At 30.3% G+C, this 27992-nt stretch overlaps 1 protein-coding gene across 6 annotated transcripts; it reads right to left on the minus strand.

Moving 5' to 3' along the window:
- Positions 1 to 39: 39 nt before the first annotated feature.
- Positions 40 to 27990, minus strand: LOC109598112 (liprin-beta-1). 6 transcript variants are annotated; one of them, XM_049970021.1, is made up of 16 exons: positions 18431 to 18870; positions 13416 to 13823; positions 7215 to 7349; positions 6790 to 7158; positions 5041 to 5291; positions 4734 to 4910; positions 4290 to 4502; positions 4146 to 4232; positions 3875 to 4088; positions 2969 to 3191; positions 2621 to 2913; positions 2403 to 2567; positions 2269 to 2347; positions 1948 to 2218; positions 1764 to 1898; positions 40 to 1046 (listed from the first exon to the last, which is right to left on the minus strand). In XM_049970021.1, the coding sequence occupies exons 2-16, from the start codon at positions 13810 to 13812 to the stop codon at positions 930 to 932; spliced, it is 3126 nt and encodes a 1041-aa protein (XP_049825978.1). In that variant the 5' UTR covers positions 13813 to 13823; positions 18431 to 18870; the 3' UTR covers positions 40 to 929. The 6 variants fall into 6 exon arrangements, with proteins under 6 accessions (XP_049825978.1, XP_049825980.1, XP_019869507.2 ...); XM_049970023.1 differs by having other exon boundaries at positions 1802 to 1898; positions 18426 to 18870; XM_020013948.2 differs by having other exon boundaries at positions 18426 to 18870.
- Between the last annotated feature and the right edge of the window lie 2 nt (positions 27991 to 27992).

A 27992-nucleotide genomic window follows, 5' to 3' on the forward strand; every position in this document is an offset into this window, starting at 1 on the left:
TGTTTTATATTTCTGTCCATTGCAATAAAAACCACAAAATCATATACATGTTCTTTATTTTCTCAAGTAAAATAAAACATGTCAAAAGACATAACATGGATAAAATAAAAATTACAATTAGTGTTACTAATTAAGAGAAGTGAAATAATACAATGATTTTAATAAAATTAAATTTCGGAATTAGCCAAAACACCAAAAACACATCAAATAAGCAATCTAACATAAAATTATGTTGTTTGAATACTGCAACCAATTTAATTAACCTCTTATTATTGATTTACTATTTATTAATTTACAATTCCAATCATTCTTACTTAATTTTAGTGATATAATACTATGTAGGGCAAAGGGTATATAATGTACAATATGTTATGATATAATTGTGAGTGAAATAAAACGTTTCTTTGCCCACTAAGAATGATAAATTAATTTTTGGTCAGTTTATAAAATACATCTCTAAACTAGAATCTAAAAATGGTAACAATTATATTGTAAATACTGTATAAATATTTAATATATTTAAGTGTATACAAATACCACATACAACTTCAACAAATCTGCCAACACTTGTATAAATTTGGCACTGATTTACTTATACAGTCCAATATGACTTACATGTATAAAACCATTCTGACTGACTTATTGTCCAGTTGTAGAGTAAAAAAATGCAACAGCAATATGAGATTTCTGTAATAATCAATATTTATCACATCCCTTAAACTTACATGTGTTGGTTCCAAATCTTAATTAAAAAAATGCGGATTAACTAAAAAAAAAGCTCAGTCAAATAATCATATCCAAATGGACCAACTGATTGAAAACGCAATTGATAACATATTCTCATAAGGCAAAACTTTAATGGTAGGAAGACACGACGAGTTAATTGTCGGGGGGTGGAGAAACGGGAATGCGTGCTTGCGAAACGATGGTTAAACATGACGTTGGGGAACTGGTGAATTTCCAATGGACGCCGGCAACGACCTGGCGGCTTTCGCCTCATCTCGACGAAAGACATCCTCGTCCTCTTGAGCGATGATCCTCGTCATCTACAACAGAATCAATTCCTTTTAATAATCGTTCGTTTATGGTTAGAAATATTATGAAACGGTCTTTTCGTTATTTGTCCTAAAATGCACTAAAAGATTACACTTGTAAACAAGTTATGACTATTTAATAATTTAACTAAAAAAGGATCATGTACAAACACTATTCTGTACGTGCTCCTCTTGTTATTGTTATAAATCCAATAAACAGCCAAAAATCAAATAAAAAACTTCTGCCACAACCACTTGTAAAATAACACACAAAATATTCAAAAGCGTTTATAAAGTATCACAGACTACGTAAAAAAATGCAACTGTTCTAATGTTTATCTAATAGAAACTAGACTACACTAACAAATGAAGAAGTATTAGTTGCAAAAAACACACCTTGACACGCTCCCTGTCATTCACAAAGTGACTTTTTGCATTGAAACAGATTCAGCAGTGTATTATTAAAATTTCGGGGATCTAAGTCCGTTAGGAAGACGGGGGCATGAAAAAAACCACAACCACTTTTTAATCCACAGCTTCGGTATTTTTTAATTGGGTTAATAAACGTACTTACTGTTACCCTATTCGAGACCTTGCTTCAGTACTTTCATTGTGTTGATGTTTGTGGTTGTGAATATCGAGTTATTGAACGTTTTGTGTGTGGGTGTGCGTGGGTATTTTGAAGCAAAGTCCATGTGAATAAAAATTGTTAGAAAGTTAGTAACTTACACCAATTGAGCTATTAAGAGTTGAGCCGTTTAGATCACCTGATTTGTCGGGATTTAGGGGACATACTAAATCACCATAGTCGGCCTCTCCTTTGCTCTTCTTGCGTTTGAGCGAAAACTGGGACTTTTTAGAAACCTGCAACACATCGTTGGTAAATCCCGCAAATAATTTTTGTGAAAAATACCTTTAGTTTTGAGGAGGGTGTTAGGGGGATGTATCCCATGGTACCTTCAGCCTCTCGTTTCTCTTGTATGACGTCTTTGCCCAGTAATTCTTTGAAATGTGTGTTGAGATGCCGACGCAGCAAAGTTTTACCCGGTGGTATGGATAATAATGATGCCAATAATTCGGCAGTGAATTTCGTCTCATACACCATCAATCCGCCGTGCACTCCCGCACCTCGCAAATTCGGGGCGTACTCTGCCAAATCAACTGCCTTCAACCACTCCATAACTCTACAAATTAACTTGTTAATGTTTTATTGGATTAATGTTTTTGATTTTACCTGTGGGTGGTCCATAGGGAAATGTCTTTGGGTGTAGGTTGCTCGGGATCGTCTGGAAGTGACCTCCTTTGCAGACAACCTGAAGAAAAACAATTATAATAAAATAGTTTGTGGTTGGACTTTTAGAAAATTACCTGGTTCGTAGTTATTTTCACGCAGCACTTGAATACCTCGCTTAATACTGGCGACGTGTAAAAGCGATGTGACGTGTAGAAGTGCCAAATCGTCTATGGTCAGTCTGTGCAACACTCTTCCATCCACGCGGTTAATCAAGAAGTTCTCCTTGTGTTGCGGAAGTCCTAGAACACCCCGTAAATTAATTACCGTACAAGAAACTATTTAAAGCATTTACCGGTGTCATCGAGCCACCTCAACACCCAGGCGGTGTCTAATTTCCCCGCCATGGTTAAATACGGATCGCTCGAACTGTTAATGTCAGTGTCGATTAGAGCGAGTTGCAGCTTCTTCCTGTGCAACGGGTTTTTGATGTTCAGCTCCTTCTCGATTTCGTTTATGCTCGTTTCCTGCAACTGCTGGCCCGACTTGACGAAGCGCTTCGCTTCCGTGATGTACTGGTCCAAACCCAAGTCTTGCAGCCAATCGCATACGTTCTCCGTGTCCCACTTCGAAAACGGTTTATCCGGTCTGTAATCCAAAGTTATCGTTTATTTGGTTAAGTTGTTTGGACGCATTAGTTTACTTTGGTACGATTTGCGGTTCGCTCCATCCCAGTCTGCCGCCAGCTGTAGCTCTTACGCCGCCGCGTTGGAACTCATTGATTCCCGGCAGGTCTTCCAGGTTTCCGGAACCGGAGCGTTTCATACGTCCGAAGATTTTCTTCAAACCTTTTTTCTGGTTGAAGATGTTGGGGGAACCTGGCGGTTCGGTGCTGCCGTCATCGATCATAATTTTCTCTGCTTCAGCTAATTATAATAATGATATAAATAACACTTTAGTTAGTTGTGTAATAATATGGTAATGTGTATATGTTTCACAGTTTAACAAGGACATAACGAATTGTTAAAAAGCATTAATCTATACAGATATAATGTTTATGATTAAAATTTTGTTAGAAAGCAAGAATTTAATTTTGGTAACAAGTTGTGTTTGTTTCTAAATAGGATAAATATAGAAAAAAATATCAAATAGTCAAAATGCATAATAAGTCAGTAATAAATCAATAAAATTCCTATAAACTAAGACAGATAATAAGCAAAATAAACCCGATTTTAAATGTTAAGTAGATAGCTCAAGTCATTAGTAAGTAACTTAAAAAGTCGACATGATTATTGCATGATTTTTAAATGTAAAGTATTAACCCCGCATTTCGTAACAAGCTAAACAAAAAGAAACGTATCTAAAGCAGGGTTAAATTAAAATAACAGTGTTACGAATATTTAGAAAAAGTACGACAACAACTTAGTTGTGCAACAGTCAAAGCTAAGAAATCATTAATGAACAAAATAGGTTAATAGGCCTCATTACAAAGGAAAGAAATTTATAAGAATTTCCTCCCTGTGCGCATGACAAGATCAAGTACATCGCTGAAGCGTCGTGTGTGTGTCATGCGTTCGGACTCGTTCGTGCGACAGTCCTGAGCTATCACCTAAATTGGGCACCGAGTAGCCCCTATTCCTGACCCCGACCAATGAGGATAGTGTCCTACCAAATGCGACGCCCCTGCCCCTCGCGGCCACACCGTTGACGGTGCCATTTGCGTTCGTTTCTATGTTCATGCTGTTGGTGCTGCCGTTGCTGAGGAATTGCTGGCGTGGCAGGCTGCCGTATTGGACGTCGATCTGGCGCTTGTATGCCTGGGTCTACAATTAAACATTACATTGTTACTAACATGTGTTTTTCATAAAATAGACAATTACTTTTAATGGTTGGCCATCCTGTGAGTCCCTCCTCGGGCTGTTACCGGTCAGCGATACGGGACTAGGTGACGGTGACATCCTCAAGTTCTGCAATACAAAAATAAAAAGTATAGATTCCATTTGACCTGTACATAAAATCAGTACTTGGTTGCTGGTTTGTACTGGTGTAGATGTGAGTTGGGGTTGCGGTGACATCCTCGGCATTACTGGAGGTTTCTTCATTTCCTGGCTGGCGTATTGGCTGTTTCTCAGCTCCAAGTTTTCGCGTTCTAATGCCGCCTTCTGTAATTTCATTTCGCTCATTTTTGACAGGAGTTCCAGCTTTTGTGTTTCCAGCGACGACCTGGAAAGCACCTCCTAAAACACAAAACTTAATTTAAAATCAATCCGAGCAAATGTAATGGATTATAAAACGTGAGTTTTGTTACTGCAGTAATAAAAATCAATTTTAATAATAGTTGGAATTTAATAAATGCAATATTTGAAAACTAGTAAAATTTAATATCCACATTCCATTAATGTTTCATTTAATTCATAGATATAAATTGCTCTATTAAAAGTACATTTATATTGATTAACGTTTCATACCCTTTGTAAATTCTCTTCGGCCTCACTCAAATGATACTTTTTTTCCTGCAGCATCTTTTCAAGATCAGAAATCTTGTCGGTTTGTGCCTCGACCTGTTCGGTGAGTACTTGTACTTGCAACACCAGGTTGTCTCTCTCGTGCTGGATTTTGCGTAATTTTTCATCTTGCTCTCCAGGCTGAAAAAATGCAAGACACAACCGTTACATAACTACACCACAAGCAACGTTAATTAGTTAATTAAATTCTACATTAAAAACAAGTAAATTGGGACTTTCAACAACGTAATTTCAGTTTTATTTATGCGACCTTGGGATAAGGTGGCTGCATCCAGTGGTAGCCGCGATCGCCGTAGAAACAGCAGGGCGGCATCATGTGGTAGCCGCCGCAACAGCCGACCGGCTCGTGCCGGAAGCGGTTGCAGTCGCCGTAGATGTCCGGATGGCTGCCGCGGTCGCTGTAACTCCTGTGGTGCTGCTGGTCCAGCAGCATCGGCGAGCTGCCGTAGCGTTGGGGGTCGAGGCGCTCGTGACGCCGATGGAAATTCTCGAAACAATGACCTGGATTAACAAAATTTAATTTGTGTTTTTTGAATTTATGCCTGCCAGGTGGAATGTGTATTGCTTGTTTTCGAGGGACTTAAATGAAACAAATTAGTTTCATAATTTGAAATTGTTTAAAAGAATTGTAGCACTGTTAATTTATGAAGAATCTTAGAAATATTAATACACTGCTCCAAAAAATGACGAACCACCTATAATTTTTTATGCAATGGCCTGGCCAGCTCGCAGTCCAGACCCTAACCCAATAGAACATATGTAGGACATTCTTAAAAGACGTTTAACCGTCCGAATAACTTACAAGATGTGGAGTGCCTTCTACTTGAAATTTAGGAGAATTTGGACCAAAATCAAATTCGAAGCCGGATTTTGAGTATGAACAGAAGATGTGAGACTCTCATTCGTATTAGAGGTGGAAATACCTCATATCAAGTTTTTTTAACAATTATAAATAGAAACCTATTTTTAAATAAAATATTAATAATAATCATTTATTGTTGGTTGCGTTAATTTTTTGAAGCAAAGTATTTAAGATTAAAATATAATTAATATAATAAATTAAAATATAGTTCATTAATTTTTATTCCACTTTGAAGTTAAATTTTAATGTAAAAAATTTAATTAAATCATTTAATATCCACTTTTCCCATCTATTTTGCTCTTTTTATAACTCAGGATCTTTTTGTACTCTCTTAAATTGCTGCTAATTTAACTGAATATCCATTTCATCCGGAAATGGAGCACTGTTAATTTTATTTCAGTTAAATCCTCAGTTGTAGATTGAGTGTTGGCTAACTTAATTAATTATTGCATTCGGTGTTAATAGAAAATTGAATTATTCTCAGCAACTAGCCCTGATGAGAGTGCGGCTGTTAAAAGTACCCCTGAAGTGTACAGTTGGTTAATAACCAGTAAAACTTTCTGTTGTATTTGATGTCAATTTTCTATTTAAATTTTGAACTATCTTGGCGATTATTAACGTTTATAATAAACCTATTGTTTTACAACTGGTTTCAGCCAGATAATCCGGTACATTAAAATTTAATAACCAAGTTTATGATCCTGAAACTTTTCTGGATTACACATGTCTTAAATTGAAAAGTCGTTAATGTTTATATGAAGTTAATTTAACGTCCAAGTTAAATAAATATAATTAAAATTTCATTCGTGATTGATTAAATGTTTTTACGATTTTCTCAACCGTTTAATTTTGCACATCGAACGTGGAAATTTGGCACGCAATTCGAGGAATTATAACGAACCGTGTGCCGCCCGAAATGTTCCCGGTTGATTTGACATGTGGCGGGGCTGAAATTCAAATTATGTTTAATTAACCGGCTGCCGTTTTTCATCCCGCATCCAAGACTCAAACCCTAATTAAATTTCATTCGTTTAAGAAACAATTTTGCCAACCAAACATTTATCTTTCATAAAGTTTTGGAAATTATACAAAAGTAATACACATTCCGAAGAAAAGACAACAACGGTGTAAACAAACCTTCTTGCGGCACACAACAGTAATTCTGACACACAGAATTTGAGTAAACCGAAGATCCGGAAGTGTAATCGTCCAACCTGGGTGGACTTTTCATGGCGTGTGTAGACCTCGACTTCTGGTCACGCTCTTGTCTGGACTGCTGGTGGGTGCGGCGTCTGTCCAAGCTTCCGGGCGGCGTTTTCGGCACCTTATCCCTTTTCGGGGTGCGATCACGCAACGACCGACTGATCGGTGGCTTGGACGCCGGCACCGTCGTCTCCCTTTCCTCCAGTTTCAGCGTCAGAGGCAGATCGGAGTCTTCCATTGCCTTCGGCGACGTCGTCTGCCTACGGATCCATTGGAAGTCGCTGTTGCATCTCGTCGAACTGTCTGTTGGAAGTTTAAACAATGTATTTTGACTCGGAAATTGGTTGTTGTGTGTTAACCTTTGAGGCTTATCGGTCGTTCCGACGACGTGGTGGATATGTCTGAGGTGGAGCCATTGTTCGAGGAGTGCGACCAACCGTTCTGATCCTTTAGCGTCGAGTCTTCCTCGAGGCTCGACTCATTCTCTTCCAGTCCTGTTGGAATTACCCACTCACGTGATATTTGACTTTTCTCTTCCAATTAATTATTGTACAAAAGGGAAAATTGACCGGAGACGATTATCAATTGTGATTTATGTGACTGGCACGAATTCGTTTCGAGTTTTATTGGCGCAGAGAAGGAATTAAATTGTTTACGGAAATCATTTGTGTCGGTTGCAGACTCGTGTTTCACCACTGTCTAGACCAGATATTACGTCTCTATTGTATTGAAAACGACACCGCACACACAAAATTATTGTTTTCGTTTAAATGCCGAAGTTTTCTTCAACATTAAGGTAGATCGACACAACAAATACATTGAACTAATTAGAAATAAGATAAATATTAACTAAAATGTTAATCCACTAAAAGTAAGTTTCAAAATCACAAATATATTGAGACAATTAAAAATAATAGAAATATTAACTAACCTGAATAAAAATATTAATCCAATAAAAAGCTAATTAAAAATAATAAATATATTGAACTAACTAGAAATGTTAGAAGTATTAAATAAGATAAATAAAATACTTATCTAACAATAGGTGGATCTAAAATAAGAAATATATGGAAACAATTAGAAATAATAGAAATATTAACTAATGCAAGCAAAATTATTGACAGAAGACAGATTTAAAATAATAAATATATTGAACTAACTAGAAGTGATAGAAGTATTAACTATCACAAATAAAATACTGATCCAACGAAAGGTACTTTCAAAATAAGAAATATATTGAACCAATTAGAAATAATAGAAATATTAAGTAATGCAAGTACGAATATTGATCCAATAAAAGGCTGATTCAAAAAAATAAATATATTGAAGCAACTAGAAATGATAGAAGTATTAACTAACATAAATAAAATAGTGATCCAACAGAAGGTAGTTTCAAAATAAGAAATATATTGAAGCAATTTGAAATAATAGAAATATTGATTAATGCAAGTAAAAAATATTGACCCAATAAAGACAGATTTAAAATAATAAATATACTGAATTAACTAGAAATTATAGAAGTATTAACTAACATAAATAAAATACTGATTCAACAAATGATGGTTCAAAATAAGAAATATATTGAACCAATTAGAAATTATATAAATATTGATTAACTAACTACTGACCCAATAAAACACAAAAAAATGTAATTTAATTAAAAATAAAAACATAATTAAACCGTTCAACATTTTTAATAAGCAGCTGCTGCGCCAAAAACTATTTTTACCACTCCCAAATTACTATATTAATTAGCACTATCCAAAAAAAGCAACTAAATATAACTGAATAACTTATTTTCGTCCCATTTTCTAAATTTACCTTCGTTTCACCGACTAATATTATAAAAAATAACGTACAAACCAAATTTTTTCACGTTAATTTGTCATTCAATAGAAAAAAAGGAACACGGAAAAAGTTGGACACAGACACCAACGGGCCGCACTTAATCACAACACTGAAGGAAGCAAATGAAATTCCTCCATATCGAAATGTGAAACACTTGAGAAAAATCTATTTCTGACGGTTTGTGTATGCGGATGGTTCGTCGTGCTTTGCCCGCTTGTTTCTGGCACGTTTTTGTAGCCACTTTACACACACGCAAGATTAATGAACTTCCAATGCATCCGAGAGGAGTTATTTTCGTGTGCTCGAATTTAGATTAATGTCTGTATGTTTTGGATTAATGTAAAAACCAAAACTCGTGCGTCCGATTGATGTTGAAATTGTGTTTTCGTTTGATGTTTGCGGGAACCTTTCCTCATTGCAGATTTACTATTCCATTCATTATTTCGACGTTTGAACGTAATAAAATGGAACACGCTCGTTCGTCGGGACACATAAAAATGCCCATTAAAACCGATAACAGAACGTCACATTGAAATAGATGCGAGTCAAAGGGCCATCTCTCATTGCTCATTTACGAGGCATCCAGACTTTTTCGTTCTGAATAAGATGCGACACAAAGACACGACCGAGATCCACGGCCGTAAAAGCGTTTTCCTTCGGATTATTAAAAGATCAAAGCGCCCCGGGGCGCTTTGTGAATGCGGCCAATTAAATTTCGTCGTGTGCTAGTGTTTTCATACGCGGACGTTTATCGGGCCCTGTGTTTGCTTTATGGCGAATTATGCGTTTGTGATGCTCTAAGCGGTGTTTGAAATGCATCTGTTGATGTTAATACATAATAAAACAGTTATTTAATTTTATGCACTAATGAAAATAGTTATAAAACATCGTAATTATATCATTAAAAACATACATTGTGGAAAATGACTTAACTCTTCCAACATACTACTCCAAATCATTATATTTTTTTATATATTTGGGCTTTCTAATATATCAATTCATTTATATTTGAAAGTGTAACTACCAATTTGCTGGTAAAAATGATAAAATACAAGAAAATTGTAAGGTTACCTTGCTTTTCAATTTAACCTTATTCTGTAGATTTTGTGGCTTCATAAAATATCAATTAATCTTCACCTAAAGATGAAGCCTCCATTTCGTTTATAAAATTTGTAAATACAGCAAAATTACATGGTTACCATGTTTTCAATATATGATTTTTATATAGTTCTTGGGTCTTCCAAAAAATATCTATTCTCTTACATCTGAAACTTCCTATTTGCTTTGATAAGATTGATAGAATGCAAGAAAATTGTAAGCTTACCTTGCTTTTTAGTTTAATATTAATCTACAGACTTCGTGCCTTCATAAAATATCAATTAATCTTCACCTAAAGATAAGGCCTTCATTTTATTTATAAAATTTGAAAATAAAACAAAATTAAATGGTTATTTTTTAATGGATCTTGGGTTTTCCAAAAAATATCAATTCTGATACATCTGAAGGTGAAACATCCAATTTAACTATGATAAAATACAAGAAAATCGTTACCCTGCTTTTTAATTTAATCTTATTTTATAGATAGTTTTTTCTATAGTTCTTGGGTCTTCCAAAAAATATCAATTCATCTACATCTGAAGATAAAATCTTCATTTCATTTATTAAATTTGAAAAGACAATTGAATTATATGGTTATCAAGTATTTAATATAAATTTATTCATTAGTTCTAAAGAATATCAATTAATTTTCATCCCAAAAATGAATCTAGTTTATGTCTTAAATTCATTAAATAGCAGAATTCTTCACTTTGAAAGACTTTTAAATAGACTTAATTTTACAGCATGGCGTAAAAATGTTTATTATAATTGTATTGCAAGATATTTGTTATATAATTTTAGATAATTTAAAGTGAAAATGGTAAAGTATTTGCAAAAGGATGTTCGCATAATCTAGGCCATGTTAAATTGCAGATTGCTAATGGACTGCGTATGTTGCAGTGTCAAGATAAAACAAACGGCCATCCCACATGTCAATAATTGACCTAAACAAGATATATTGTCGTGTCAAACGGTTTAACCTCGCAAAAACTTGACGTGAGTTATTAATAAATAAAAAACAACAGAGATTATGTTGTAAATTTTAAGTTAGATTGGCTTACTTTGTTTTAGAAGTTTAATTTGAAGTTTCTCAAGACGGCGACAGAAAAAGGAGAAAATAATATAGACGATCATAAATATTTAATGCTGCTTTGACACCGGGACAGAAGATTTTTGTGAAGTGAATTATATTTTTATGCTTCGGTGCGAGAAATTTTAAATAAATTCAGAGTTTTATTGGCGGTTTTCGCCCTTCTGAACGGGTTTTATGTTCCTTTTATATTTGATGTTGTCATTATCGAATATTCCATCGCTTTATAATTATAACTTGTATAAAATATACACTCACAACTGTGTATTACGTTGAATAATTTCATAAATCGATACGAAATCTGCATCCTGAGATGATTTACGAGCATTCCGTTGTTTCGACTTTTTAGCCGAGCCACACAATATTGTTGCGCTCCACGTGACCCAATTATTAGAATAGCAAGAGATTAATTAATTGAATTTACTAGTGCGGTCGAGCTTCTGTGTCTGTTGTCTGTATATACGAACCTCAACCAAAAATACACCTAGAAATCTATTCGGTTTGTCCGCCGTAATTTTACAAAACTCTATTTTATTTTTAACCCACTGCAACTTAGAAAAAATAGCCGTCGTTCTTTTAAACCATTTAAACGCTCGCTTAATTAGAAACAAACAATTTTTCGACCGTTTCTCCAATCCAGACACACTCGGGAGCCCAAGAAACCAATTACCCCGTCGGGTTAATCCATCTTCCCACGACGAAAAACGGAAAAAACTGCTCGAAAAGCCATTTCTCATTCAAAACGTGGCGTGGAAAAAAAGGCGAACGTCCATTAGTGCGACGTGTTGATCGCCTATTTTCATGTGCGATCAATTTCGGTCGCAGTTTTCCTTCACCCACGTGACTCACATAAAAAATCATTTTCGTTTAGGGTTTTTTATTATTGTTGTTATCGGCGGTGGATGAAAAATCCCCGTCCCACGGCGTGTATGTGTGCGTGTTGTTATCGTTTCGGATGGGGGGGAAAATGAAGTTATTTTCACGGCTTTATTATATGTTGGGGACAAGCTTTGGCGAAGGGGAATTAAAAAGGTTGCAGCAGGAAATGAAATTGTCATTATGTATATTTTTTGTAACAAAATAAAGTAAAGATTTAGTTGAATAAGTATTTTTTACGGTTTCACTGTTAAGTTGTTTCGAAGAGGAATTAAGAATTTTCAGTAGTAAAATAACAAGATTTATTTTATTAAATTTCTGACAATAAATTATCACATTTTATCATTTATTGTTATAGTAATTCAATATTGTGAACAAGTTTTATTGAAAAAGAATTAAAATTATTGCAGCAGGAAATGGAGGTGTCATTATATTATATTATAGCAAAATTATGTGAATATACACTTGAATAAGTATTATTGACAGCTAATTAATGTGATAAAAAATGTATTAAATTTATAATATATATTGCTAATAAAATAGTGTAAATATTATTTGAATCAATATTTTTTTAATGCTTTGACAATATGGTAATGAAACAGAAGTCTAAAAATAGATAAAATTGTCAGTTATTGTCAATAAATCATATTCCACTGATTATTATTGTTGTAATTCAATAGCAAAGTAAAAATACATTTCCTGTTCCTGTAAACACACTTCTTCTATTTTTAAAACGAACGCAGAGCAAGTTTACAAGGCAAATTAATGCATCATCTCGTATAAAAATAAATAAAATCAATCGAACATTCGAGCTATTTGCAATCGGCAATAAATATACCTAACCCAAATAAAACGTGGAATAAATTAATCCATATAAACTGCATTCCAACGTATGAACACTGGCCGACAAACACACTTTGTTGAATTTGTTTTTATATTTTAGCACCACTACGTCCGGAATATAAAATTAATTAATTGATAAATTAGAGTACTATAGAGACTGAATTTGTGTGCATCTACGTGCACAAAATTTTAATCAATTATGTTTATATAATTGTGTTTTAGAAATGTATTTAATTAAGTAACTTGTTGCATGACTGAATGTGAAACAAATATTTGTGTCAATGGAAATTGATTTTAAAATACTCTTTTATGATTTATGTTTCTGATAATTTTCACACAAGTGTTTTGTTACAGTGAATTGAAGGAAAAAATGACAATTAATAATTCCAATAAAAGTATGATTACAAAATTGTATTTGCAATTGAATGTTTAAATAATAAAGACAAGGTCAAAATAGTTTAACCTTTTAAGTAAATTAAGTAAAAAATCGTTCTAGATTGTTTAAAGATTATTCTAAAACAGTATGTTCAATTCTAAGTGTTAATGAGAAGAATTAGAAGAGTATTTTTCTTTAAACTCTGAAAGATTTTTAATATTTCCTTTTAAATGAAAGAGTCAACAATAAATATAATTATTACAATATAAATTCTCTTCTTCGGCCAAATTAACTCTACGAATCCAGAAGGAGTACTTCTTAGTCGAGATTCCCCCATGTACAACAAAAAATCGGTAAACAGAGAAGTCAAACGTCACAATTTCCTGAAAAACCAACCCCCACCACCTGGTCAGCAACAGGTGCACGAACCTGCATAAGAAGCGCTGCTGTTGGTGCGCCTGTCCTCCTCGGCGATCGTGTCCAAGCCGTCGGCGATCACATGTTCCCGTTCCACGTCACTGTCACTCTCACTACCCTCACTGTACTCGCTACTCGAATCGCCCCTTTCGCTCATCAAACCCTCGCCGTTCCTGCCTTTCAACAGGAGATTCTGCACGTCTTCGGCCACAAAATCGAAATGTTTGACTGCCGTGCGAAAGTTTTCGTCGGCGTTCGCGTGCCGACGCCTATTTTTGAGCTCGACGCCGAACCTGGTGCCGACGTGCTGGTCTTTGGTGCCGCCGTACCGGAACTGGTGTTGTTCCTTTTGCTTTTCGAGGGCGGCCACCACGGCCGCCACCACCGCCCCGCTTTTCATCTCTGGCATGTCCAATGGACCTGGTTCAAACTTCGATGTTGGGGGAAGAATTTAAGGAAGAGGCAAAAATGAATCATGACTAGATATTAATAGAAATAGTTTACATTTCTTCATCTATAGTTTACAGATTTTGATAAATTTCATACACTTTTTATTATTGGATTAAAATTTTGCTTAGAATTCAAAAATTTTACTTTCTTATAGTGGTTTTAAAAGTAAACTACTTTTACATAATTATTAATTTTCTTGTTTCCTGAACAACAGTCTTAAGGGGCAACCACCATCGTACGTCATTTTCAATTAACCTCTGAACAAATTTGTCATTATTTGAGCATTAGAATATGGCTTGGGGGTAGCTAAACAAACGTCTTTTAATATTCTGAAAATACAAAGAAAACTCTTAATAATTTTTACATAATTATCAACTTGCTTTTCTTCTGTAAAACAGCCTAAATGGCAGCCACCATCGTAAGTTTGAGTAACGAAGGATATGACACAAATGAGGAAATTTAAATCCTTAATTACATTTCTCTATGTGGATAAACTGAACTTGAATATAAGTTATTGAAATATTTCTTTAACTATGATAATTACGAATAACTAATGCAACAAAATGTCAACAAAACTTCAAAGAACATTGAAATGTTATAATTATTACTCATAAATGCGTTAATTTATCGACATGTTTGTGCAAATATCTAGTCACGATTCAAGAATCTACGTACAAAACGGTCTGTTCCGTTTGATGCGAATGTTTGTTTATACCGTCGTTGTTATATTGCCGCCTGGAGGTCAAATTCGACTACGATTTTGGCAAGCCACCAATACAACTAATACGTTTCGGAACACAATAATCGTTCAGTAAAATAGACTTCTTCAAACGTTAAAAGAATGTCGTATTCTAAATATATCTCCTCCTTCACCGAAGATAAAAATAACCCGATTATTTGTTTATCTTCAGCATCTCACGTTCCGGGGTTATTTTTACCGGGTGGAAATCCGATACGGGCACGCACTTTTTGATCGTTAACTGATCTATAATTATCTCCTGTTCCTGTTCGGTTACAAATGCACTTTTATTTGATTTGCAATAACGGATTGGTGCGGTTTCTTTTTTTTAAAATCGGGAAGTTTGAAACTTTCACGACGAGCCGAAACTTCCCCATATTGGATTCGAGTCGTTCCTTTAGGTTTTCTTTTTCGAGTTTTAATGTTAGTTGTGTGTATTTGGGGAGTTTTCTGTTCGGATATGATGCATTGTCGATTTAATCATGTTATTAGTTTTGTGCATACAATTCTTGGTTTATTTTTGTCTTGAATTCAGTTTAAAATGTCAGCTTGTTTAAAAGAATTTGTATCACAAGTTGAGTCATAAATTTAGCGTTATTGAAATATTAAAAAAATTGGTAAATAAGTGTTACAATTTTTGTTTAGTTGAAACTTTTACTTATTGTATCAGTTGTTATTAGATTCGATTTAATTTAAAATCAAATATGGAAACATGTGTGTAAGAAAATTGTCAAAATTTATTTTTAAAAATGACTCATATTATTAATGTAACCCAATGCAAATTTTAGTATTCCCTAGTTCAGATTATTACTAATTTAACCTTGTATTAATTATATATATTTTTACTTAGATTACAGATTTAAAAATCGATTAACCAAATAATTCAGAAAAAATTATTTAATATTTTATAATATGACTAACTTTTTAATAGTATGAATTTGTTTGTCTAACATAAAGTGGTTTAAAGTATCAAAATATTTATTTAATAGAAAAACACAGCAAATCAAACACCAAAAACATATAAGATAAACATTGAGCCGATTCTTTTTATAGGGAATTAAATTTAGAATCGATTAGACAAATATTTGTTTTAAAATAGGATTTCTATTTTTTGTTTACACAATAGAAAAGGAAATTGAAGAAAACAACATATTTAAATTAAATTTCTCCTTCAACTGTTAAGTTTATTGCATTAAAATTATGTCAACAAGCTTATTTATCAGTTCTAATCATGGTTAACTTCATTAAGGTAGTTTTATTAATTACTATAGTTTAAAGTAATACAAAAATTATAAACTGAAGAACAATTTATAAAATATGAATTACGTATTCAACAGTCAATAAAATAAATTATTCAGTTTATAGCACTGAAATTATGTTTACAAGCTTATTATTCAGTTCTATTTGATGTTAATGTTTTGTTTCATTAAAAATTTCTTAAATATTATATTTTATTAATATCTTTTCAAATAAGAAAAATAACACACAAAAACCATTTATGAATTAAATTGCCTCAAATAGTTATAGTTATATAGTATACTAATTATTATTAAGTTCAATCAATTCTTATTGTTTAAATTTTTAAAACCTTTAAATATTTTATAACTTTAATTATAAGAAAAAAATAAACCATTAAAGAATTCAAGTAAAAATTTACAAACATAATAATATTTTAAACAAAAAAAAAATAAATATTTAGAAAATTTAAAAAATTTGTCAATGATTTTAATATATAAATAAAATAACTTTTATTCACAAAAAATATAATATCTCTGTGCATCAAATATATAAATGAACACTGAAGACGACAAATGCAAAAAAATAAAATTTCATTAAATAAATAATTTGAGCTAAATTTAAGTTTATTACATTAAATTTATTATTTAGTTCTATTAATATCTACTGCATAAAATGTTATATAAATTATTAAAAAGTTTAAATATTTTATAATATAAATAATAAGGATTAAATAAATAATGTTTATAAGCTTATTTTTCAGTTCTATTTGTAATTATTTATTAGTTGAAAGTTTTTAAATATTTTACAACTACATCAATATTATATTATTTAAAATACAAAAAGGAATATTGAAAAAATCTGTAAATGATTTTAACATACGAGTGATAAATTTGAATATAAATATAATAATATAGAAAAAATATAAATAACATTCAAATGAATTAAATTGTTAACTTTTATTAAATATTTAGTTTATTATTTAGTTCTATTTATTTCTATTGTTTAATGTCGTACAGAAATTATTAGAATTTAAACAATTAAACAAAGGGCAATTAAATATGTGTGTGCGTGTCAAATTTTGAATATATTAAATAGAAATGAGGAAAGATATATTTAGAAAAAAATATAATATTTTTTGGCATTAATAATATAAATATTGAAAACAGAATAAATAATCTAAATTAAATTGCTTCAATTATTAAGATTATTTCATTAAAATTGTGTTTATTAATATCTATTATTTAAAGTAGCACAATTATTAAATAATAAAAAAACAATTACCTTTAAAAAAGTATATTACATGTTCAACTGACAGTAAAATATTAATTTATACTGTTTAAGGTAAAAAATATTAAATGTTTTACAGAATTATTAAACTGAAACCATTAAAGAAGAATTAAATTTCACTGCACAATAAAATTTTAATTTCAAAGTTTTATATTAATATTTCTAAAATCCATAAATTTCGACCATAAAAATTCTAAATTGCCTTCAAATGTAATTTGAATAATTTATCGAACTTTAATGTAACCAACTAAGATTTTTGCATTGGAATTATGAAATAAACGTATTTAGAAATTGGCACACGGAACAACACATTTATTGTTATTGCGAATTTTACGAGCAACAAAAGCGACAACAGAAATGTAAAATATTACATTATTTAAAGCAGGATATTAAATACACGTGTCTCGTTTACAAATCATCAATTACATCTGTATAAAGTAATGGACAATGCCCGACCATATTCGATTGTGAATGTGGATTCCATATTTACTGTTACTGGTTAGTGTCAGCTACAAGAATATAATGCATTCAATGGGCGACTCTGTTTATAATTATAATTTATTTATAACCCTTTCCCAGCTTATTATTTTAAGGATGTTTTGTTTTGGCAAAGTGTTGTACAATTAACTGATCACTTCACACTTTTATGAGACTGGAGTAAAAATATTGAGCAATTTAATTGATATATCCTTGAAATAGTCCAAACATAAAACATATTTTGAAACTTAGTTTAGGAACAACTTAGACAAAACCAATCAATTCGATTTTGGAAAGGTGGTAATTGACAGACGATGGATTATCGAGTGTCTGCACTTACTATCGGCTTTATCTCCACGAGTGGCTCGCACACCCTCGAATCAATCTTTGGAGGATGGTTTCGAGAGGCGAATTGCGAACCAGGTGCTCTACACGATTAGCTCTCTATCTGTGTTCAACCACCAGAGAGTGTCTCACATAAAATTTCTTGTATTAAACTATGTGTTGTGTCATTAATATGAGTTGTTGGTGCTGATTCTCCCGTATGAATAATAAACAATAAAACAACGTTTAATGTTTTGTTTTTGAACCTATCGGTTTTCTTTGGAAGATGATTCATTCTATGTAAATTGTGGCAGATAATGTGTATGATTTATTTATGACCAACATGGTATTAAATAACTTGAAACGTTTTCAATTAAAAACGAACCAAAACTGAACGTTACGACTTAAATATCCTTAAGCAATTCGACATTGTAACTATTAATAACCGGCGTGACCTCTTGCAATTTATCCGGACATTCGCAGACGAAACAGACGCATCATTGTACCTCACCACTTTCGCCTCCGTATTTATCGGTCCCGGTCCACGTACGCACAAACAAGAAAAATGCACATTAAACAGTCCGACGGACGCGCACAAGAACACTACTGCTCGAAAACAAGTGCAGTTGTTTATGCATATGGCATTAATGGCGAGAGAGTGTACGTTCGGTTTGTGCGTGCGACACTCCGACTTTGCGAGAGCGCATACTTAAAATAAACCGGGTGTTCGTGTTTGTGTCGCCTTTCGTTGGGTCGCGGACCGGTGCCGTTTCGACTAAGGGGGAACGTTCTCAAAACGATGACACGCTTTAAACTTTTCAAAGAGAGTGGTTGTGTGCATTTCGGTCCTGTTTTTATGGTTGGGATGCTGAATGATTTAAGTGGGCGGGTTGATTTTATTTTGTCGATTATGGTTGTGGTAAAACGGTTATGTCACGGTTTAATTTATATATTTGGCAATAAATACGTTGGCTGGAGTCATTTGCTGTTTCAATTTAAAATAATTTAAAAATCCTGCAATTTTTTTTTAATAACTAAAAGAACAAAAATTATATTTATTTGCTGTATTAATATAAAATAATAAAAATATTTAAAATTTTATAAATATTTATATTAAAAAATTTATTTTAATAGATTAAATAACACGGACACGGTGTTCTCTTGGATTTTAAAATTTTTTGACTCTCGTTAGAGATAATATTTCACAAAGAACAAAACAGATTTTTATAGAAAAATTAACGCTCTACAAAAAATGTCTCTTACACTTTTTTGATATATTTATTTTTTCAAAAGTTATTTAACATTAAATTTGGATTGATTTAAAATTTTGACATTTTTCTCATTTTCTGACGCAACCATCAACTTTATGGAAAAATTTTTTATGACATTTTTTGTAGAGAATTCAATTTCCTATAATTTATCTCCGAAAAAGTTTTTGATATTTTTTACAGATCATAAGTTACCTGCTGAAAACTAAAAATTTTATTAAATAATTGTTATTTTACTGCTTAAAATTGAGCAATTTATTTAAATAAATAAATTTTTACTAAAAAATTGATTGTTTACTATAATGAAAGTAGTATATATCGTTACACTAACAGACTTTTAAAGTTAATTAAAAATTATTATTAATAAATAATAAAAACAAATAAGTCATTATAATCAATTATAAATTTTTTAAATAAAATGAAGTTTGAAATATTTGTATTTAAAAATTAATTAGTAATTATTTTAATTAATTTAAAATTTTAAATATTTATATTTAAAAATTAACTATTTATTATGATATAATGATATTTTTCACTCAAACTATTATTTATTATAGGAACTAAAATATAAATGTAGAATATTTTAAGATTTTAATTAAAAATGAATAGTATTAAATAATAAAAATAAATAAGTCACGAACACAGGAGAAAAAAATTAATTCTTTAAATAAACTAAAATATCAAATATTTATATTTAAAATTTAAAATTTAATTATAATGTATATTTTTTCATTCAAACTGTTATTGTTTATTATTGTAACCAAAACATATATTTAAGATTTTAATTAAAAATGATAAAAACAAATCTTTCAAATAATCTGGCATAAAATTTTAAATACTGTTATTTAAAATAATAAATATTCAATTGTAATAAATATTTCCGGTTCATATAACTATTATTTATTGTTGCAACAAAAACGGACAATAATTCTTGATTTTAAAAATATATATAAAAACAAATAGTATACATCCATACAAAAATTGTGACGGACTAAAAATTTAAATTATTATCGAATGGAATATTTCACTTCACAATTTGAATACAAAACAAATACATGTTATCAAACATTTATAAATAATTTATGTTGTTATTTTTCATGCAAAAATTGAAACAAAATATTTACTTAGCAAATAAATCGAAATTTTATTTGGTTTTTGTTCAAAATTCCATACAATAGTATCATTCTGTTTGTTTAAATTTAATAGGACACAAATAAAATTTAATAAACAAATAAATGATAAAATATATATAACAGTTTATTAATATGTAATTCAATGCTGACTCAAAACCAGGCTTAGTTTTTATACATAATTAATTAAGTCAACAATTTAAATATTTATAAAGTGCAAAAAAAAAACAAAAATATAAATAATTATTACTAAACATGAGAAATAATTACTTTACACTTCTTCTGAAAACCACTAATGTATAATTTATATAAAAAAAAACGCTGGCATTGGCTTTATCATAAATAATTCTAACGTCGATTGAATTGCTTCAGTCTATGTGTTATGTTGAAAAAATTACTTGAAATGTTCGTTCATTAAGTTTTGTGACAATTTAATATACTGTGCAAAAGGATTTAAATTTAAATAAAATTCATGGTTAAAAAATATTACTAAACATAAAAAGAGTAGAAACAGATACAAAAAAATATTGTAACAGAAACATTAAATAATTATGGAATGAAATATCCCACACACTTTTCACACGGTTTCATAATTTTATAGAATTCAGCAAATAACAGTAAAATTATTAAATTTATTTATATATAGCGCAAAGAACAAATTTTAATATCATATATTTAAATTAATTTAATAAATGTATAATTAAATAATTAAAACACATAAAATTGTACTTTATTTATAATTCAATGCAGATTCATAACCAGGATCTGGCTTTAATACACAATAATTAATTAAATCAACTATTTAAATATTTATGAAAGAAAAAATAACGACAGAAAAATATAATAAGCAATTATTAACAACATGAGTAATAATTACTTTACACTTTATGTAAATCTGAAAACACATAATTGTATAATTTATACTAATAAAACCGTTGACATTTATTTTAAACCCTTTTAATGTAGATTAAATTACTTAATTTACAGTAATAATATCAGTTACAGTGTAAATGTGATATTTACGCTCCAATAAATTGGATTCTATACAAGATAAAAAGACATACTTTTAAAACACATGAAATAATTATAATTAGCTAATTTTTAAGTAAAGTTGTTGAAAGCCCAAATTACTTACCTAACTCTGAGTCATATTAAATAAGTAACTTACCTGAAACAAAAATATTACATTAATAATAATATAATCTAACTTAAAGTCGTCCTTTCATACTCAAAAGTAAAATAATGGTGAATAATAAAATTTGAATCAGATAAGGTTTTTACAACCTTGTGATATGATTATATGAAAACACATTGGCACTTATATATTCAATTTTTAATGTTAATTTTACAGACAAAAATAAAAATGGTATTCATATAGACATTCAAAAGCGGCGATAAAATTCATGCATGTGGAATCTATTCAAAACCAGGTCGAAATCATAAATCAGGTTTTAAAATCGAATTTTACAAACGAATCATTTTCATATCAGATTAGTTTTATGAGTTATAAAATAAATTTCAATTAAGAGCGAGTGCATAAAATAATTTTTGTTTAAAATGTAATTAAATTATAATGATTTTTGATAAATTAAGAAGCAAAAGTATAAGTTGAATTAATTAAATTTATGTACACTTCTGAACCTTAAGATATATTTGTTTAAAATAGCAAATAAACAATAATTATAAAACTAATAATTCGCAGTGTATATTACAGTTTATTTCTGTAATAGAAAAAATATCATATAAAGTAGACAAAGACCCAGTTTTTTAACAAGATATAAGTTTGGAAACCCCTTAAATTTAATTTATTTTACTTATTGTTTATTAACTATTCGAATAATAAACAATTCAATTTTAGGGATTCCAATTATTTTTTCAGGAGTGTAGTACCATTAATTATTTTAGTTTTAAATTGAGGCTACAAACTGAAATTGTTAAAATTTCGTTTATTATTTAAACCAATTTGTAATTTTTCAACCCGGTTTCGCGTACACACAAACGAAGTTGCTCATTAAAGTAAACAACTTTGCATGAAAAATGTCGCAGTACCCAGGAATCGGGGTCGCCCGTTTAACCGAGCTTTTAAAGTGGCCGAGAACACGAGATCCAAAAATCTTGGGATTCGAATCCGTAGTAGTAGTAGTAGTAGGAAAAAAAAACGTGGAGAATGTGGAACAAAATTTCCAGGGAATGTCGACCATTACAAACCGCCGCCTTTAAACGGAGTATCCGGTTTAAAGTTTAAAATTGCTGTTGCGCCGGAATTTCCGCTTGAAACTGTAAGCTATGGACGAATGAATGTTGTACGTAATATTCCGGGATTAACATTGTTTAATATGTTTAATGCAGTTTTATTCTAAATTCATAATCGATCCAAATTATAAAATACGCGTTTATTTTTAACTTGTTTCATCGTCCGAATTGACCCACTTATGCAGTTCACCGCCTAATTAACCCTTAAAATTTCCAATTCGACGCCAGCGAAAAACTTGATAACGATTAAACCGTAAAACTCTTGAAAAATTGTAATATTCAAATCACAAAAGAAACCGCAAGGGGAAATTATGAATTCGAACATTGTGGCACTTGAACCGGTCATTAAAAATAATTACGGTCGAGTAATAAAAAGCAGCTGAGGAAAATTAAATGAACTGGATACTCGCAAAATACCACGACGAAAATTATTTAATTACTGTTTCGAGGAATTCCGATGTTAAGACCCAGAAAATTCGCTTTGAGTCTTACGGTTTTTAAATCTCGAAATCATGAATTTACATGTTGGATAATTACTCTGTAAATGGGTCAATTATGAATGTTCAAGTTTTATTCACTTCTTTATTTTTTGAAGTTAAAATGCTACATTAAAATGTAGCATAAAAACTCAAATAATTATATCTGATTTTATATTCAATAATAATATAATTTATTATAGCCACAAGCTGTTGTTAACTGTTAAAGTTGAGCTTTAGTACAATTTTTAAACCGGCGAATTCGCCATTATTGAAAAAGAACAAGACAATTCGAAATAAAATCAAATCAATTATGTACAAATAAATTTGAAGGCAATAAAATAAAATTAAATAAATTATAGGTGCAAATAATTAAATAAACTTAGTAGAAATTATTTTAAACTCGGGCTTTGATAAATTTGAAAATAATAATTTTAAGAAACTGTACAAGTCTGAATCTGTTGCATGGGAAAATATAAGTAATATTATTAAATCATATTTGAATTGTTATAATTTTAAGACCAAATTCTAACACTTTTGTATTTAAAATTTTTATCTAAAAAAAAAAAGATTATTATTAAAGTTAAAGACTAAATTTTGAGACCTAGATATTTTTAAATTCATTCAAAACAAAATTATGTACAAATAAATTTTAAGGCAAAACGAATTGAAATAAATTATATATACATATAATTAAACTAATTTATTGAAAATTATTTTAAACTACAGTTTTAATTAAGTTTGAAAATAGAATGATTCAATATTTTTAAGAAACTGAACAAAGCTGAATCTGTTATACAGAAAATGTAAGTAAAATTATTAAATCATATTTGAATAATTTTATAAAATATTCATAATAAATTATTCATTTCTCCTTAAAAAAATAAAATTTAAGTATATAAATTTATTATATTGAAAATTGTTAACAAAAATAATAAATAAAAAAAATAATGAAAGTGAAATAAAATAAATAACACCAAAGATATTTATTAGAACATATTTTACAATGGACCTTTAATAAGTTTTAAAACAAAATGATTCACTCACCATTTTTAAGAAAGTAAAAAAAATGTCTTTGTTAGATAGATAAATATAAGTCATTTTATTACATCGTATATGAAATTTGTATTTATATAATTTTTTATAAAATAATGATAAAAAATTAATTTATTCTTAAGTGTAACCATTTTTTATATTCGTAAGTTTTATTATTCATCATTAAATCATAATTTAAATAAATGAATACTTCAATCGTAATTTCCAATTCAAAATAATAATAATAATAATAATAATAATAATAATGGTGAATGCAAAGCTTAATATTAAAAGTAAACTTGCGCATCCACCATTTTTAACACTAACTTTGTTCAAATTAAACCTGAAATATCTCAAAAATAATAATCAAAATTTATCAAAAGTATGTTTTTTTTATCTTTATTGTGCAAAGAAAATTATAAAGACAATGGTTAGAGAAATATGAGATGAAAATAATTTTTTAAATTTCATTTTCAAGAGAAATATATATATATATATATATATATATATATATATATATATATATTAAGATAAAAATATCATTGTTAAATATAATATGTATAAACTGTAACAAATAAAAAGACTAATACACAATAACAAAAATGGGAACAGTGCATTCTACGTTTTTTAAATTTTTCCAAAGTTATGAACACTTTTTCGCCATTCTCCCCGAAATGACCAAGAATGTAAACGTTCGTTTACCTTATTTTTGCGGCGGAACAAAGAGCCGTGCAGCTATATAAACCGTGGAGCCTTTTTAGTTCGGCCGTTTTATATGCAAGACAATAAATCGGGCGAAAAGTTTCTGCGTGCATACACAACACAATGCCGGATAATAACAGACGTTTCGTTCCGTTTCTATCCACAATAAAAACTATTGTTTGAGATTTTAATTAAGATTCCGTCGTTTTGTTAATGAGCCGCGTTGTTTATTTTTTATATATGTTTATAAAGTAGCCCCTGTGTGTGTATGTGGTTTGTTAAGCATTTGATGATTTAATGAGATTTACTAAAAATCGATGCCCGTTCGAGGTTCGATGCCGATTTATTTATGGGTCGGCTACGATTTTATCAGTCGGCGGTTTTAATAACGTGGGCGAATTTGCTTCCGACTATACTTAAAATTAGAGCACGACTGCGATTTTGTTTTGCCTATTTTTTGATATTAAGTTTATTAAAGTTTTCTTTGTGCCTTTGTATAAAATATAATATAATGAACAGACTTACTATCTTTGGAACTTTGTTTTAAAAATGGTGAATTCGCCAGTTTATCGAAGGAAACTTTAGACTATATTAGTTTTGACAGAGTTTGTTCTTTTAATTTTTTTAAGCTCAAATAATATACTACACAGGTTTGTGTCTACACAATTTATTTATGACCTAACAAAATTATTTACATTCACTCGTGTTTGGTGTTCTTAAAAATATTGAATCAGTTCTTTTTGAAGCTTGAGTTTAAAATTAATATAAATTTTAATTAATATTTAATTTTTTCAGAATTATCATTTTTTTATTTTGTTTGTTTTTATTTCAAAATCTTGTTCATTTTAATAAAAATTTTGAAAACTTTAAATATAGTTTTCAACAATAAATTAATTTTATAAAAAATTATAAAAATCAAAATTTGATGTAAGTTTTAATAAAATTAGTTATATTATTCAAACATATTTATTTATTTTTTTTTTCATTTTAATAGTAATATAATACTGATTAAAACTTCACTTTAAAATATTTCCTAACAAATATCTTTATTGTTTTGTTTATATATAAATTATTTTATTTCGTTTCTCCTTATTGAAAATGTAGTTATTTTTGATAAAAATTTTGAATATAAATTTATAAATTTATTCATATTCAATTTATAAATGTATTATGTTTATTTTATATAAAATTATAAAATTCACTTAAATTAAGGAATACTCAAAGATTTTCTTAGTAATATAACACTGATTAAAATTTCACTTTAAAATATTTCCTAACAAATATCTTTATTGTTTTGTTTATATATAAATTATTTTATCTTTTTCTTTTTATTGAAAATCTAGTTATTTTTGATAAAAATTTTGAATATAAATTTATAAAATTTACTTAAATTAATGGATACTCAAAGATTTTCTTAGTAATTTAATACTGATTAAAACTTCAGTTTAAAATATTTCCTAATAAATATCTTTATTGCTTTGTTCATATATAAATTATTTAATTTCGTTTCTTTTTATTGAAAATCTAGTTATTTTTGATAAAAATTTTGAATACAAATTTATAATTAAAATGCATTATGTTTATTTTATATAAAATTATAAAATTCACTTAGATTAATGAATACTCAAAGATTAAATATATTGATATACTTATATCTTATATTTATATAATCGTTTTAACATATATTACATTGGATTGGGAATTTGAATAAAATTCTTAAAACAAATTATTTTGTTAGGCAACAGTATTCAAATATTCAACCAGATATTCAAATAATTCAGTTTTATAAAATATGAATTATAATATTATGAATATTTGAATATTTCTGTAATAATTTATATTAGGTATAATAAAACTATTGGTATTTGTTTAAACGTAAAATATATACAAAAATCTATGTTAACATAAAAGTAAAACTTATAAGAACAGTTAAGTTAGTTGAACACCCTTTTTCTTACTAACCCTGTTGTCGCCATCCTCGCTGTCACAAATCTTTTTCAGGCTGGTTCTGGGAAGCGGTTTCGGAGGCTTCGAGGTCACGTGTACCGTTTGCTGTTCCTCAAAATTTTGCACCACCTGCCCGTTATAAGGCCCGTAACGCCTAACGCCAATCGGCGATGCTAACAGGTGAGTAGAATCCTTCGCTGCAATTCGACCAAGGAGTAAAACGGAGCTGAAGGTTAACGGGTTAGTTGTTTTTAATTAGGGTGACTCTATTAAATTAGTTCTATGTTTTTGCAAAAGCACACAGTTATTAATAAAAAAAAACCTCCATTTTATAATAAAGACATCTTTTCGCCCCCATCGTAAATCCTCCAGACCGAAAGCCATTGTTTAAGTTTGTTGCACCCGTTAATTAACTGTGACTGAAATGGAAGTTCGGGTCCAAACTCCCGACTCGAGCAACATTAAATGCAACTTCCCCCGAAATACGATTTGAATGTGTTCGTTTCGAATGTAGAAACTACGACCGTAATTATGAAACCTGGTCGGAATGAAAATGTATCCCTTAATACGGTTTAAAGGGTTTCAGTGTTGACGTGGAGATAAAGGCAGAAAAAACAGATTGTTGATTAGTAAAGTGAGTGAAAATCAAATTGTTAACAACAGCAGTAAAAACACCTTCAAAAAATTTAATGGAGCACCTCGTACCTTGACAAATGATGTCAGGAAATTGCTCGCGTCGATTTTGGTTATCGGTATAATGAATGTTAGGGTAGGTCGTGTGAAAAGTGACGGGAGGGCCGGCTACAAACGGCGGAATTATGGGAAAATACGGTTTCGGGTGCCAGTTCAGGTCCTCGACGATTTCTTGGGGCGGCGCCGACGGCATGTACTTAGGCGGCAACGGGGGCGGCGCCTCATCGTTTTGCTGACCTAACTGGCCTAAATCAATTTTATTCGATCACCCCTTTTGACGATGTGTCGCTGAAAGTTACCTAGGCTGAAACGACGGAGGAACTGCGGCGAACTGTCCGGGGTGTTTCTTCGCTCGACCACCACGTCCCAACCTTTGGGCACGTCGTTTTTGCGGGTGGTCTGGGGGGACTTTTCGATGTGGTGGCAGTCGGCACTGAAACGTTTTCTTCGATGCGGCGGAACGGGGGACGGTTTGAACCTTAGCAGGAACGTCACCTCGTCCTCGCTCTCTTTGGAGGATATCGAGGCGGTTTCGTCGTTGTGCAAGTTCATTTTAAGCCAGCATAGCA

The sequence above is a fragment of the Aethina tumida genome, chromosome 7, assembly GCF_024364675.1.
Source record: "Aethina tumida isolate Nest 87 chromosome 7, icAetTumi1.1, whole genome shotgun sequence".
In the NCBI taxonomy this organism is placed as follows: Eukaryota; Metazoa; Arthropoda; class Insecta; order Coleoptera; family Nitidulidae; genus Aethina; species Aethina tumida.